The sequence below is a fragment of the Dromiciops gliroides genome, chromosome 2, assembly GCF_019393635.1.
Source record: "Dromiciops gliroides isolate mDroGli1 chromosome 2, mDroGli1.pri, whole genome shotgun sequence".
In the NCBI taxonomy this organism is placed as follows: Eukaryota; Metazoa; Chordata; class Mammalia; order Microbiotheria; family Microbiotheriidae; genus Dromiciops; species Dromiciops gliroides.
Window position 1 is genome coordinate 15293258 of NC_057862.1, and position 16282 is coordinate 15309539.

Sequence of the window (16282 nt, forward strand, 5' to 3'; positions counted from 1 at the left end):
TTGAGGAAGGGATTTTGTGGGCTTTTTGTAAACTACTTTGCTCAGAGGATTCTTAACATTAACCGATCCTACCTAATACTAGCTTAGTTATTCAATTTGATGGAAACAGCTTTATTTAATTTTTTTGGTGAGGCAGTTGGGTTTAAGTGACTTGCCCAGCATCACACAGCTAGTAAGTATCAAGTGTCTGAGGCCGGATTTGAACTCGGGTCCTCCTGACTCCAGGGCTGGTGCTCTATCCACTGCGCCACCTAGCTGCCCCAGCTTTACTTATTTTTAAAGCCTTTTTTTTTTTTTTTGCAGGCAATGGGGGTTAAGTGACTTGCCCAGGGTCACACAGCTAGTAAATGTCAAGTGTCTGAGGCCGGATTTGAACTCAGGTACTCCTGAATTCGGGGCCGGTGCTTTAACCACTGCGCCATCTAGCTGCCCCCTTTAAAGCCTTTTAAATAAAGATGTATCAAACCTTTACTATGGACTAGGTTCAATGTTAAAACACCTATAATAATCTTGATATTTGTCAATAAATATCACATAAGTCCTCAGACCATCAGGGCTGGAAAGGGTCTTAGTCACCATTTGCTCTAACTGATACCTTACCAAGAATGGCATCTACCACATCTCCAACTAAGGGTCACCCAACCTTTGCTTAAAAAATCTCCCATGAGAGGGAAGCAGGAGGGCAGCTGGGTGGCGCAGTGGATAGAGCACCGGCCCTGGAGTCAGGAGCACCTGAGTTCAAATCCGGGCTCAGACACTTAACACTAACTGGGTGACCCTGGGCAAGTCACTTAAACCCCATTGCCTCACTAAAGAGGGAAGCAGGAGCCCTCTCCTTCCTCCAAATATCACCCCAGGCAGACTGAAGAACCTGCCGTGACCTCAGTTTCCCTTCCGTGGAGAAGGAGATTGGCCTTTATGACCTCTGAGCTTCCTTCCAGCTCAAAGTGAACAACTTTCCAAAGAAATTCCACTTCTGAACAACCCTAGTGGTTGGGATATTTTCCCTTTGTTCCCTCCCATCAAAACTAAATTTTCCCATTTGCTTCTTCTACCTATTGTCCCTAATTTGGCCTTATGAGGCCAAAGGGAACAAGTTGATCAGTTGCTCAGTGAGTTTTTCTTAACCCGTTTCTATGGGGTTGCAAAGAAGGGTATTATGCCTTCAGGGAGCTGACATTGGGAACTGAATTTGAAAGGAAGCAGGGGAAGGGACGAGATGACAGGGAATAGCCACATGCCTCCTTAAAATCCTTAAAGATGAAGGTCATCATATCACATTATTGAATGGTTAGTGAAAAGTGTATTGAGATGTCCAGATAGTCCTTCAGACAATGGGTGGCCAGATTTGGCTAAGTTAGGACTACGTGATAAAAGAGCAATATAATTTAGTTCAGAGAGGAAGCTGGTGGCTCAGTGGATAGAGCACTGGGTCTGGAGTCAGGAAGAACTGAGTTCAAATACAGCCTCTGACAGGTCCTAGCTTTGTGAGTCTGAGCAAGTCATTTATTTAACCCCTTATTGCCTGGCAAAAAGGATCTACTGGATCCCCTGAAGAAGGAAATGGCAAACCACTCTACTGTCTTTGCCAAGAAAACCCCAAATGGAGTCACGAAGAGTCTGACATGCCCCAAACAACTGAATGATAAAAAAACTTAGTTCAGAATTTCTTCATTGTTCAGATGAGAGCAAACATTCTTGTGTAAAATGAATATAATCCTGTATTCAGCACAAGAAAGGAGTGAGGAAAAGAAATCTAGGGGAGGGGGGGGCGACACAACTAAATCATGTTTGAATGTTAATGAGTCTTCCTTCCCTAGAGAAGTTTATCTTTGTCGTTGTTGCTTATAACAGAAACGAATCATTTGGAGATGATTATGGAAGCCAGTGTTTATATCCATTTTTATAACTGTCCATGTATTTCAGTTCACCATCCCCAAGGTGGCCGTTATATTTATTCTCTGGTTAAAATCAATGAAATCACATGTTATATTATTCAAATGACCTCTCCCTCTGTGCGGAGTAATTTTGCTTTGTGTGTGCTTATTGTCTCTTTGCTTTGCTTTTAGGTTGATTTTGGCTTTGCAAAGAAAATAGGATTTGGAAAGAAAACGTGGACATTTTGTGGGACCCCAGAATACGTAGCCCCCGAGATCATCCTGAACAAAGGTCATGACATTTCAGCAGACTACTGGTCACTAGGGATCCTAATGTATGAACTCCTGACTGGCAGGTATGAGCATTAAAATGAGGAATGTGGGTAGAAGTGGGCCGGTCAGACACGAGGTGGTTCTGCCCTTGTCTCTTTGATGTGGGCACTCCCAGAGGAGGACATTCCCGTAGAATCACTGAATTTTAGAGTTGGGAGGTACGTCAGCAGCCATCTAAACTGACCCACATAAGAACAGGATCCCCACTATTAATACGCCCAGGTCATCTGCTGAAAACCCACTAAGAACAAGGAACCTGCTACCTCCCAAGGCATCTCATTCCACTCTGGGACAATTTTAATTGTTGAGAATCTCTCTTTGACATCTTGGTCTACATTGATCCTTTTCTAACTTTCATACAATACTCCATTAGAACAAATGTAATCCCTTCTCCTTTCACATACTTGAAGCCAACCATCACATAATCACCACCCACCACCCCAGGCTTGTCTTCTCCAGGTTAAACATCCTGAGCTCCTTCAGCTGACCCTCAGGTGACATGAATTCAAGGCCCTCCGCCATCTTGGCTGCCCTCCTCTGGACACTCTTCAGCTCCCCAAAGGGTCATGTGCGGAAGATCTAATAGTTGGTCAGCCATGCAGATTAGGGGACAGCAGGTGCCCTCTATGCATTTGATACAGCATCTCTTTCCCCCACCTGACTGCTTAAAAAACAAATTAAAAAAAAATCTAAAACTTCAACCCGAACAACTTGCCCCATAATGTCAGTTCCCACAGTCCTAATTCCCTTGCATCTATTTTCCATGTGCTCTCTCTGATTAGACAAGATAGCCCCTTGGGTTCCCTGTGCCTCTGACATTGTTTGATTCTTTGACACTTTCTTGTCAAGATGTTTCATGACTTAACTGGAATCAAACTCTATCCACTCAGTCTCAATTTCAGGCTCCCTTTTGATTCACTCTCATCTATTTCCTCTCTGAGCACTCAGCCATTACTGGTTAGAGCCTTATGTCCTCTTCCCTGCATTACTGCCATGCCCTTTTATTGGTCTGCCTGCCTCTAGTCTCTTACCTTGACAATTCACAGTCTACACAGCTGTCAAATTGGTATGTCCAAAGCATGTCACCTCTTGCTCTGGAACAAAATATAAATATTGTTCAGCACTTAAAACCCTTCACAATCTGACTGCAGACTACCTAGGCATATACTCTCTGGTTCAGCCATAAGGGACTATTGCCGTTCCCCATACCCAACATTCTATCGCCCAACTCCGTACCTTTGTGAGTGCCCTCCCTCCTTGCCACCACCTTTTAGAAGCCACAGCTGCTTCTAGGCCCAGATCAAGAGCCTCCTGCATGAGGCTTTTCCTTATCCCTTCAATGGTTAGGATCCCCCAGGGTACTATGTGTTCCCATTGTGTGTACATGTTCTCCATGCAATGTAGGGACAGGAATTGTTTTAATTTTGTGTGCCTTGCTTAGGGCCGGTCAGCTTCATTTTCTCCCAGAACTTTTATTTCATTGGCATGGTGCTCACTCAGTGAAAAACACCCTCTACCAAGGCAGATCACCGTGAGCTCTTCCACTTTCAAGTCTTTAAATGTCTGTCAGAGGCAGTATTTGAACCCAGATCTTACTCTAAAGCCAACTTTTTATCCACTCTACCAAATTGCTAGGATTAGAAGGATGCATTCAAAATTACCTTTGGGGGGACAGCTAGGTGGCACAGTGGATAAAGCACCAGCCCTGGATTCAGGAGTACCTGAGTTCAAATATGGCCTCAGACACTTGACACTTACTAGCTGTGTGATCCTGGGCAAGTCACTTAACCCCATTGCCCTGAAAAAAAATTACCTTTGGGGGCAGCTAGGTGGCACAGTGGATAAAGCCCCTGCCTTGGATTCAGGAGGGTCTAAGTTCAAATCTGTCCTCAGATATTTCACACTTACTAGCTGTGTGACCCTGGGTGAGTCACTTAACCCTCATTGCTCCACAAAAAAAAAGAAAGAAAAGAAAAAGAAAGAAAGAAAATTCCCTTTGGGCAGCCAGAATCTAAGGATATCAGATGTTTAGAAAGAGGGAATACAGTGGGAGGACAAGGACTCCAGGGAAACTTGGCCTGCTTCACAGTTCACAGGGTTCACATCCCAAGTATAGAATTCATGATGTTCTGTATTGAGAAAAATAGTTATTGCTCTCCTGTACTTAGTAACTTGTTATTCAGCTAGGACCAAGGTTTTTCCCTTTCTCTGCTTCCTTGTCATTCAAAAATCATGCAGTGTGGGAAATCTTAAGAAAAATTTTCCCAACCAGACTGAGAGAATTGATGAATTCCTGCTCATTGTGTTTGGTCAGACAGGTCTGGGGTAGAAGTCGATTCCCTCCTTGATAAGTCTCTTTGACCAAGATTTGAGTGATTCCAGTCATATGCCCCCAAGACCCTCTTTAGAATGAACCTACATCTCATTATAATATTCATTTTTTCTCATTAATTGTTAACCAGTCAGACTTGATTGCCACCCTCAGGAATACCCATTCTTCCAAGGGTATATAATATAAACTGTGAGCCTACTGTCACTACGGGTTTTTTGCATTCAAGAGAGTCACTGACTTCTCTTATTAATAACACGCTAGCATTATTAATAAAATGATTACCTAGAAACTATGTCTCTCTAACTTTTTAAATGTCACAGTATTCCACTATTCATACTCAGTTCAATTCAACAAACATTCATTAAGTACCTACTATTAATCAAGGCACTGGAGATGCAAAAACAACAATAAAAACATTGTCTACCATCAAAGACCATATAATCTATATGGGAAACAAGAAGGTGTACAATGAGAAGTGAATACAAAGCATTAGATTCCATTTTGTCCCATTGATGTGATATCAATCATTTAACTTGATAAAGCAAATATGTATTGAGCCCGTGCAATGTTCTAAGAACTGTTCAAGTCATTGAGGGTATTCTGTGGAGATGGCTTTTATCATGTGTTAAGAAATAATTTTTTTAGATAATGAAAACCTAAGAAAATAACATTTTTTAAATTTTTTCCTTCAAGTCCCCCTTTCTCAGGCCCGGATCCTATGAAGACCTATAATATCATCTTGAGAGGGATTGACATGATAGAATTTCCAAAGAAGATTGCCAAAAATGCTGCTAATTTAATTAAAAAACTATGCAGGTGAGCAGTTTAGCTTTAGTGTTGTTTTGGCCCTGTGTATCCCAAACCCTTGCCCAAAATTGCATCTGTCTATATAGAAGATTATTTATATTCCTCTCCTCTGTCAAATTGATTGATTCTACATGAATTCTGAGATGCCTTCCCAAATCTAGACTCCTAAACAATTTTCTCCTTATTTCATATGCTGGGGGTTAGGTACCCTTTTTGTCAGAAAACCTTTTCATTACATGTGACCTTTGGGATAACTTGATTTCCCTTAATTAAAAAATCAGTAGATAATATTAGAACCAATAAATTCTTTTGGATGGATGTGCTTTGTAAGGAGGTTAATGAGATTTGTGTAGTTTTTATGGTATATAAACGAAGCACAACAATAATTTGTTTTCAAACAACAAAGTGAATTCTTTCTCTTTCCGTTGTTTTCCTTCTAGGGACAATCCATCTGAAAGATTAGGGAATTTGAAAAATGGAGTAAAAGACATTCAGAAGCACAAGTAAGTGTCCCTTCCGGGTCCCAGTGGTTATGTGGGTATGTGTTTTTTCCTGATTGGGTCTGAGTGACTGTTTATGCATAAAGGGCAACAGGAGGAAGAGCTGGGAAGTCACCTCCCAGAATGAGAATGGGGTCCAAAGGAGCCAGTGCAGGGAGCTCGTTGGCTGGACTCCTTGCAGTTCTGTGTCTACAACAGGCCACCTTGGGGCTTCCGAAACACTGCAACTTGTCTCAAGGAAACATTTGGCATTGGGCCTTCTCTAATTAGAATTTAATAAATCCAAATCTCCATATTCAGGAAATATCCATCAAGCAGTTATTGTACCCCAGACACTTTACTAGGCATCAAGGATGGAAAGATGAAAGGGAAACAATCCTTCCCTCAAGGAGCTTACATTCTATTTAGGGGGAAATGTGTGCATAGTCAATTAAATACAAAGTAGATACAAAGTTATACGAGGTAATTTCCAGGGTGTCAGGAGAAGAAGCAAACACCTCTAGTTTGAGGTGGGAAAAAGCCCTCCTTTTCTGGTCTTTTCCTCCTCATGAGCATTAAAAGCCCCTGTTCTTTCCTACTACTCTGAGGGGAGTAGGGGGAAGCTGGACCCCCCCCCCTTACCATGTTCTGGGAGGACCAAGATTAGATCATGGACTTTTGCCCGGGGGGGCTGGAGGAAGGGGCTCACGCCAAGGTTCTAAGTACCTTGATGCTGGGTGCAATACTCTAAAGGCAGGAGAGGCTCAATAACAAACATTGATCTGATGAATTCTTTTTAAAAAGGCAACTGAGGAGCATCTAGGTAGAGCAGTGGATAAAGCACCAGTCCTGGATTCAGGAAGACTTGAGTTCAAATCCAGCCTCAGACACTTGACACTTACTAGCTGCGTGACCCTGGGCAAGTCACTTAACCCTCATTGCCCTGCCAAAAAAAAAAAAGGCAATTGAACTGCTCACTAATTTGGCTCCCTAATACTCTTACTTTATGGAAACTGAGAAAGCAAAGTGAACTAGTTCCTTGGCCAAGGTCACCCAACCTTTTGCTGGCAAGCCAGGAGAACTTTTGTTTGTTTTATTTTTCTCAGACTCCTAATGCCCCAAGGTCTCCTACTTCAAGTCAACAAGCATTTCTTCAGTGATTACCAGTCACAGAGCCATAGTCAAGGAAACTCTTTCGCTACAACAAGGTGTAAGGAGGTGGTAATCTAAAGGAAGGAGTCTAGAATTTGGGGTCAGAGAATCTGGATTCTGATCCCAGCTCTGCTCCTAACTATGGGCTCAGTACCTTGGCCACATCTTCCCCCTTCTATTATCAGAACCATATTCCATGCAACCTCTGAGGTACCTATCCAGGTGTTATTCACATCTGTATGATACAGCTATGGGCAGCTAGGTGGCCTAGTGGATAGAGCATCAGGCCTGGGTCAGGAAGACCTGAATTCAAATCTGGCCTCAGAAATTTGCCAGCTGTATGACCCTGAGCAAGTCACTTAACCCTGGCTGCCTCAGTTTCCTCATCTTTAAAATGAGCTGGAGTAGGAAATGGCAAACCACTCTAATATTTTTCCAAGTAAACTCCAAATCAGTCACAGAGTCAGACAGGTCTGATATGACTGAACAACAACATGAATGATACAGAACCACCAGCATAGAGATAAAATGTTCTGAATTGTCTGTTTTGTTCCCTTTGCAGATGGTTTGAAGGCTTTAATTGGGAAGGCTTAAGAAAAGGTACCTTGACACCGCCTATAATACCAAGTGTGAGTAACATCTCTTACTCTGCCATTCTGCATCTGTCCTGCCCATTACTCAATGTTTTGTGATTAAGTAAAAGATTCAAGGACTCAGTCGTCAATAAGTTCTTTGAGTCACTAAAGTCTATGCTGGGGAAGCTGATACTGTAGTCAATTTTCTCATGCTAGACAGACCCAGAGACACATTATGTGTCCGTGCTTCAAGGACTCAAAGGCAGGGGACCAGGTAGTAGAATTTTCCAACTTCAACAACTCATGAAGATGGTCCTCTAAGGCAAGAGTAAGGGGTGGTGGCAGGGAAAAGGGTACTGGAAGGGGAGCCGCTACCTACTTCTGAGAAAGCGTGTTCACAATAAGCATGATTTCATAGCCAGGACTTAGAAAAATCTGGTATTCTTCCAAATAGGTCTTGAAAAATCTGGTATTCTTCCAAGTAGGTCTTCTCTCCATTACTATGCAAGTGATTGTCCTAAATAACTACAGCTGGGGCCCACATTCAAAACAAACAACAACAATAGTAACAAAAATCCTACATAACATAATCCAAGAATTTTTATTTTTTTTAAAAAAAGATAAAAATAGGGGGCAGCTAGGTGGTGCAGTGAATAAAGCACCAGTATTGGATTCAGAAGGACCTGAGTTCAAATCCGGCCTCAGACACTTGATACTTACTAGCTGTGTGACCCTGGGCAAGTCACTTAATCCTCATTGGCCTGCAAAAAGAAAGAAAGAGAGAGAGAGAGAGAGAGAGAAAATAGGAGGAAATTACCAAATTTCATTTTTTTAAAACTGATTCTTCATTTTATAAAGGACCTAACTCAATTTGCCTTTAAAAAGTCACTCTGGGGGGCAGCTAGGTGGCGCAGTGGATAGAGCACCGGCCCTGGAGTCAGTAGTACCTGGGTTCAAATCCGGCCTCAGACACTTAACACTTACTAGCTGTGTGACCCTGGGCAAGTCACTTAACCCCAATTGCCTCACTAAAAAAAAAAAAAAAGTCACTCTGAGTAGTTAACTAAGACCAAAATGAAAGGTAAATAATGGTTTTAGGGCAGACTGGAATAAATGAATGAATGAATGAATGAATGAATGAATGAATGAATGAATGAATGAATGAATGAAAAAAGTATTGAGTGCTCACTCTGTTCCAACCAGTGTGCCTTTGGAATAAAAAAAAAAAAAAAGACAGTCCCTGCCCTCAAAGAACTTATATGTTAATAGATGAAGGCAACAGTGGTGACCAAAGAGGAAAGTTGTAACCAAAGAAGTGACAAGGGATATTGAGAGAAGTCCCAGTGTAATATAAAGTACCACTTAAATATGTTTGTTATTATTATTCATATCTTGCTGCTGCCTCTATCTGTGTGACCCTGAGAAAGTCACTTAAGTGTTCTGTGCCTCAAACAACTCTAGAATGTTCCTACAAAATCATAGACAGGTTGAGAGCAGCATTAATGGAGGGAATTCTCACAGTGGGTGTTCCCTATGATGAAAAGTGCATATCCTTTGGGTATTTCCATAATATTATTACAGTTTAATGAGGTCCAACCTGTTTCAAAATAAATTTTAAAAAGGAAATAAATGTCAGTTTCCTGAAAAATACTATTAACTTACTGATAAACCTATGTTAAGAACCCATCTACTGCATAAAATAAGTCCTTCCAGAATTGTATTTGCTATGGTTTAAGTCTAAGGCAAGCCTAGTTTCCTCAAGGAAATCATGATGGATATAGTAATCAATTTCATACATAAAGTTCATGGATGAGAAGCATGTCGGCAACTGCCTGCCATCCTATCCATATCAGGAAATTGCCATCCCATCCTCACCATAAAGTTTATGTCATTCATCAATATTCTCATTAGCACATGACTTAGGGGAAGAAAGTGGGAGAAAAGAATGTTTTATCTAATGAGAATATCTTCTGAGACAGATTCACTGGGAATAACTTGATATATTGAGAAGAGTTTTGATACTGGAGTCAGAGGTCCTGGTTTTAAACCCCACCCATGATACTTGTGACCATTGTGGTCTTGGAGAAGACACCACACTGAACCTCAGTTTCTTCATCTATAAAATGACAGAGTTTGACTAGATGGACTTTAAGATACCTTCCAGCCCGACATTGCTCATGAAACCCACTGTGCTTCTCCCCCATCTACAGGTCGCATCCCCCACAGATACAAGCAACTTTGACAGTTTCCCTGAGGACAATGATGAGCCGCCACCAGATGACAACTCGGGATGGGACATAGACTTTTAGTGCATTTTTCTTACCTGCTTCTGCCTTGCTGAAGACAGCTTTTCTGAGACACGGCTGCCAGCAAACCTGAAGGAATGGGAGAAGATCCATGCTCGGGGTCACCATGATGCCTTGATCGACGATGCTGCTACAGCACTCCAGTGGCATTAGGACTTATCGCTTAGATGACAATATGCTCTCTCTACATGTTTTATGTTTGAAACGAAAATTGCAGTTGACATGGTGGTCCTGAAGCAAAGCCTTTTCACCAGTAAAGAAACGTTTTCTACCACATCAACGATCTTGCTTTGCTCTAGTTATAATCTGAATGTTTAAAATGGTATAAGAAACACTTCAATCAAGCTTAGGTCTGAACCTTGCAGCTAGGAATCTCAGTAGGATCAAATTGTGCTTTATTGGGTACTGTAGTCCTCTATGGTATGGGTGGCCAGGGTGTCAACAGTCTTTAAGAGAAGGATACAGGGGCCTTTTACTGCAGGCCAGTGTCTATACAAAAAAGGACCACAAATTGATCAGTCAAGGAGTTCATGTCAAATCAGTGCTAAACATTCTTTCATTTTTTTCCCCAAGTAGTAGTCATGACAAGCCTGAATATTTCCTTTTTGTCTTTTTTTGCCTCATTTTCCTTTTTTCTTTACCATCTATTTTAAATAGCAGGGGAAAGAGAAGGGAACAAGCATTTATTAAGCGCCTACTATGTGCTAGACACTGTGCTAAGCGCTTTCCAAATATCTCGTTTAATATTTTTTAAATAGTGATAAAAGCACAACTCTGCTAATGGTTTCTGAAAACCATCATAGCAGATGTGGACACAAATGACAATGATATTCAGGATGTTTCTGGATTTGGGACTTTTTGTTTGGTTGGTGTTTTTCCTTTTGGTCCACAAGCTTGGTTGGATTAAAAAAGAAAGAAAGAAAGAAATTCACAAAACCATTTCATGTTTTAGCAGAATGGTCCTGGAGCTGGAAGGGCGGCAGCTGATTGGTTTTATCCATTCTTTAATAGGCCCTCAGACTGAGGCTTAAAAATATTCTCATTTTTTTAAAGATCTCTCCTCTTCCTGAGGGGAAAAAAATAAGACCCATCAAAACACCCCACAAAACCACTCTAGAGGTGCTATGTATATCTTTCATCGATAAATGTCAATGTGTAAACCAGCCAACACACATCTCAACCATTTCATATGCATTTCACAGGTAGCCAGAGACTCACACATACATTACCACTGAGGTTATTAAACCAAACTCTTGTCATAGTTCACTTTCACATCCCCTGAGCTCCTGGTCTATGGAAAAGGAGATGGGGGAAGGGGGGAATAAAATCATTTAAATCCAGCTTCTTGTCTTACTCTCTAGAACTGAGACTGGTGCCACCATTGGACAGTCAGCAATTGAGGAATAGAACAATACAACTGAGGCAGTTCAGGGAGGAAGACAAGAATCTGACCAGCTCAATGTCTGTGTTTTTTTTTCAAAGGTACTATTCATAATGATATCAGCCCATTAACATCCGGATAAAGAGGAAGAGGAAGCGCATTGGGCAGGAATGAAATAAATTTTCATATTTTTTTAATCAAAATACAAATAATAATAATTCTTAAAAATATTTAACTCATAAAGACTGAGTCAAAAGACATTGGGAATATGTACGTGCGCGTGTGTGCGCGCACGAGCACACACACACACACACACACACACCCAATAACCTAATATAATCAGATCTGGTTTTGTGTGTCTGATATTTTGAAGTTTCATGCTCAAAAGGACTTGCCCAGGTTTATCTAGTCCATTTGACCATGAGTCTTTGGAATATTATTTTGGCACAAAGTACAGTCCACAGTCAGAGTTCTACTTTTTTGGTAAATCAATATTTACTAGGATCTCTTCTGGATTTGGAATAGTGTGAAGGAAAGCTGAGGGAAGTTTTCATTGCAGAGGCAGATGAGGCAAAGAGTTAAATGAATCAGCTGAAGAAATCAAATGTGCTTATTTCTGCAAAAAGGTATCCACTTTAGATCTTCATGTCAGAAACAGAGAAGCCAAGTGATTTTAAGGTCTGGTAAATGATGCATTGCTTTGAAATTTCTTGTATTGAAGACATCTTCCGAAATGCAATGACTTTAATTTTTATTTGTGTATAAGCACAAATGTACACAGACTCTCTGAAATACAGATGCAGGACAGGCAAGTTCAAATATCATCGTGTACACATATTCTGAACCAAAACTTTACGGTTTTTTTTGTTGTGATCATTTTTAAAATATGCTTTCTATTTCCTTCCAAATGTTCCAATTTTTTAAAATGAAAGTTAAAAAGCAGATAAGTACTAATATTTTTATTTCATTATCATCACCAAATAGCTCTAAGCCCCCAGTTTAACAAAATTATTTTTAAAAGAGAGCCAGCTTACTCCTGCTGATTTCAGAGGTCTAGACCAGACAAATCAACCTGGGTTCCTAGTCTAAAAATTGTCTATTCCTAACTTTCCTTCTGATCTGGTTTGATTTTTTAACTGGCCCTTTTGCATTGAATTATTAAAATAAAAAGAAACAACAATAGCTAGAGAGAATCAATAATTTTTCAAAATAAAATTTAATCTGCCCAAGATTTGCTAGAACATCAAATTTGTCTAAAAATAGGACAAAATGCTCCCAAATTAAAAGACAAAACAAAAACAAAAACTCATATGACGTTTCAGTGGAATAGAGATCCTCCCCTACTTGTCATGGGTCTCTGCATTGATTATCTATTTGAAAAATTCCTGAAAGTTAACTTTATAAAGCTACAAAGTAGTAGTGGGCACCATGAAACTAATTACACAGATTCACTCTCTCTGATATTTGTATATTTCTAGTGTAGGTTGCTTTGCACTATGTGGAGCAATATCTGAAAAGATTTGATTCTTCCAACAAGGAACTACTAGCATCAAGCAAAAATAAATGGAAACCCAACTAAACAAGCAACATGTATCTAATCCACATCATCTTCACCACTGAATCTGAGGATTCTGATACTGTCTGTATGCAGTCACTAAGGCTTGAAGGCTAAAATCCTAATTTTCACAAAGGACTTTTCACCTGATTTCTGAAACTCTTCTTTTCCCCTTCCCTCTGTTTTCTACCTAATACCGAGTAATAGTAGTGGTATCTAGAAGGAATGTCCTTGTTTGCTTTGCTAAATCTCTTGTGAATACATCAAAGTTTGGGGAGAAAGAGCTTTCGATGGGACTTTATTGACAGTGATAATGAGGAACAGCTAAGGAAATGGATGTCATATTATTTGGGGTGAACCAAACACATAAAAGAACATTTTCCTTGGGAAAATTCTAGAAACGACCTTTATGTCTTTATTTCCTCTTTATCCTTGGACTCTAGGACATAACATCTGACCCGTGTAGCTTTTAATGCCAATCTGTTGGGATCCTTTATTGCCAGCGCAAATATATTTTCAACTGTTATTCTCTCCTTACAAACGATGGAGGAATGCATATGATTTTCACATGCACACACAATAGTATTTATTAACTTACCATTATTGATTTGTTTTCCTAATTTGAGTCTTACTTTTATGTGAGCAAACTAACAACATACCAGAAAATTCCAAGTCAGCTACCATATTGAAAACCAGGATGTTAGAACTGAAATCCCAAGGTAGAGGTGATTTGTGGTTTATTTCAGAACGGCATTATTCACAAACAGTTTTTCTTTCACAATAGGACCACAAAGAAATATTTATGTAAATAGATATTTTCGTGCTGATATTTTGTGGTACATATATGACTTTCTTTTTGCCCGTGTTCCATGGCATCCTCTTTTGGTTTACTTCTTCGTAACAGTGTAACGATTTTAGGTCTGAGTAGACTTGAATGGTCATATTTGTCGGTATTCTTGAAAACTTCTGTCCATCATCCTGTTACTCATCCGTCCCATAGTTTAGATCATGACCTGGCTATTTGGTATTGTTGCAAGTGCCTTAAATTCATGGCATCCTATTAAAAAAACAAAAAAACAAAGTTGGTGTTATGCTGCATGACAAAGACAAATACACCTCAAATTGTTGTCCTTTCTTAGCTTGCTGCGTTTTACAGTTCTTTCTGCTAACGATTTATAAGCCTTTATTATATAATATTGAACTACAGAAATGATGAAGTGGTTCTCTTATTTCTGTTAAATGTACCAGAGCTGTGTATCTGTTCATGAGATACAGCGTCATTTCTGTGAAATGTCTAAATGTACGTGCAGGTCAAATTAATATATGACATACTATCAGTCTGTATACAGGTATTCCTGTTTTGCTCAGCTGTGCAGATTCAATGAAAAAAAAATTAGTGCAGTAAAAGTTCAAACATATCATGTTTTCTAGACTCCATTATAAATGGTCCATGGCCCCCAAAAGGAAACATTGGTCAATGTCTGCAATTCATGCCAGACTCAGTCACAACCTGAGACAAAATTCACATGAACAAGAGTCCCTGGGTACACCCCAGTCAACAAAACAGGATTATTGCTTTCTATGAGTCCTTGTATATGCAAATCGTTTATGAGACAAGTCTCAAACACACCTAGAAAGCTGGACGTCGAAAGTGTGTTCTTAGTCCTCTTCTATATAACTGTCCCCTGCATAAACCGACATAGCTCTGAGACTTTGATAACGTCTCCAACGTTTTAGGCTTTTTGAGTCAAGGGAACTTTATTTAAGCATTGCCTCAGATTTATCCCAGTTTATGCTGTTTTTACACTGGTCAGTTCTTTTGTATTCTTACAGCGATGATTCTTTGACTGTCCTCTTATGGATCTGTTCTACATGAAAGAGGCTTTTTTTGTCTGTCAAAATGTGACACTCGTCATCAGAATGGTCCCTGACCATTTGCACTCTTTCGATGTAGATGGAAAACTTTTTTTTTCATGAAGTTACCCGCTTTTGATTTGCTCTGTATTTTCCCTGCAGCTGTAATTGCTGAGTGCCTGTTGTATACTTTATAGAGTTGAAATAAAAAAACAATTACTTTTGAACAAAGTTGCCATTTTCTTCCATGTAAGATTCCCTGCATTATAACATCAGTCCCTAGAATGAGGACAGAGAATCATGACATTTCAGAACGGTAAAGGACCCCAGGGGCCCAGTCCAACTGTACCTCCCAAATTTAACTCGGTAGCTCTTTATCAAGGACCACGTGACTGGCAGTAAGTATGCCAAGCACTGGGGATATATAGGCAAAATGAAACCATGACTAATGCATGACATGACAACTAGATAAGAGAGTTGGATGTAGGGAGTCACAAGGAAGGTGAGCTGATGTAGAGGGCATCTGCTTGTCACACCTTTTTCTGGAAGCAATGGTAGTATTCTATAAGATGCTTGAAGAGCATCCATCTAACCTTTTTTTGACATTCTCAAGAGAAGGGGAGCCCATCAGTTATCAAGGCAGTGAATTCTGCCTGTGGACAGATCTAATTGTTACAAAGTTCTATGTGACATCAAGCTTCAATTGGCCTGTTGTAACTTCCAGCCTCTGCTCTCAGTTCAGCCCTCTGGGGCGAAGAAGAAAGGATCTAATATCTCTTTCACATAACAATCTAGTTCTAGTAAATTATGTCCCTCTTTGCTAACCATTCAACATGATTTCATGGTGTCAGTTCTTTAATGCTTTAAATGATCTGGGATTTTACTAGCTGTGTGACCCTGGAAAAGGGACTTCAGTGGTCTCAGCTTCAATTTCCTCATCTATAAAATGGGCATAATATTACAACTTCCCTCACAGGGCTCTTGTGAGGATCAAATGGGATAATGTGTTAAGTTCTTTATAGACCTTGAGGCATGATATAGATGCTAGCTATTATCTCACTGAGGTGGGTCCTCACTCTAACAGTACAAACTGCTAACCATCCATGCCTTCTTCTGTGACTCTTGACCAAGTCCTTCTACTCATTCCCATACAGGGAGTCCATCAAAAGGACAAAGGGCACGACTTGTTTTTGAAGATGATATGATAATGTATAGAACCCTATGATAATGTAAGAACCCCAGAGTCAACTAAAAAAATAATTAATAATGTTAGCAAATTTGCAGGATATTTTTAAAAATCAAAAAAATTATCAGCATTTCTGTGTATCACATGCAAAACTCAGCAGGAAGAGATCAAGAAGGAGATTCCATTCAAAATAACAGAAGGGGGAAGCTAGGTGGTGCAGTGGATAAAGCACTGGCCCTAGAGTCAGGAGGACTTGAGCTCAAATCCAGCCTCAGACACTTGACACATACTAGCTGTTTGATCCTGGGCAAGTCACTTAACCCTCATTGCCCTGCAAAAACAAACAAATAAACAAACCAATAACTACAGAAGCTATAAATTATTTTAGAGTATATGTACCAAGATAAACCCAGGAACCATATGAATCCAACTATAAAATACTCTT

General features: G+C 40.0%; 1 protein-coding gene across 3 annotated transcripts in view; it reads left to right on the plus strand.

Moving 5' to 3' along the window:
- The window catches only part of PRKG1 (protein kinase cGMP-dependent 1), a 1388722-nt gene extending 1373875 nt beyond the window's left edge, over positions 1 to 14847 (plus strand). For all 3 annotated transcript variants that reach the window (XM_043987057.1, XM_043987056.1, XM_043987058.1), the window contains 5 exons: positions 2070 to 2233; positions 5236 to 5358; positions 5790 to 5852; positions 7543 to 7609; positions 9766 to 14847. In XM_043987057.1, coding sequence (XP_043842992.1) covers positions 2070 to 2233; positions 5236 to 5358; positions 5790 to 5852; positions 7543 to 7609; positions 9766 to 9864 — 516 coding nt within the window. In that variant the 3' untranslated portion in view covers positions 9865 to 14847. The remainder of the gene's footprint in view (positions 1 to 2069; positions 2234 to 5235; positions 5359 to 5789; positions 5853 to 7542; positions 7610 to 9765) is intronic.
- Positions 14848 to 16282: the final 1435 nt, after the last annotated feature.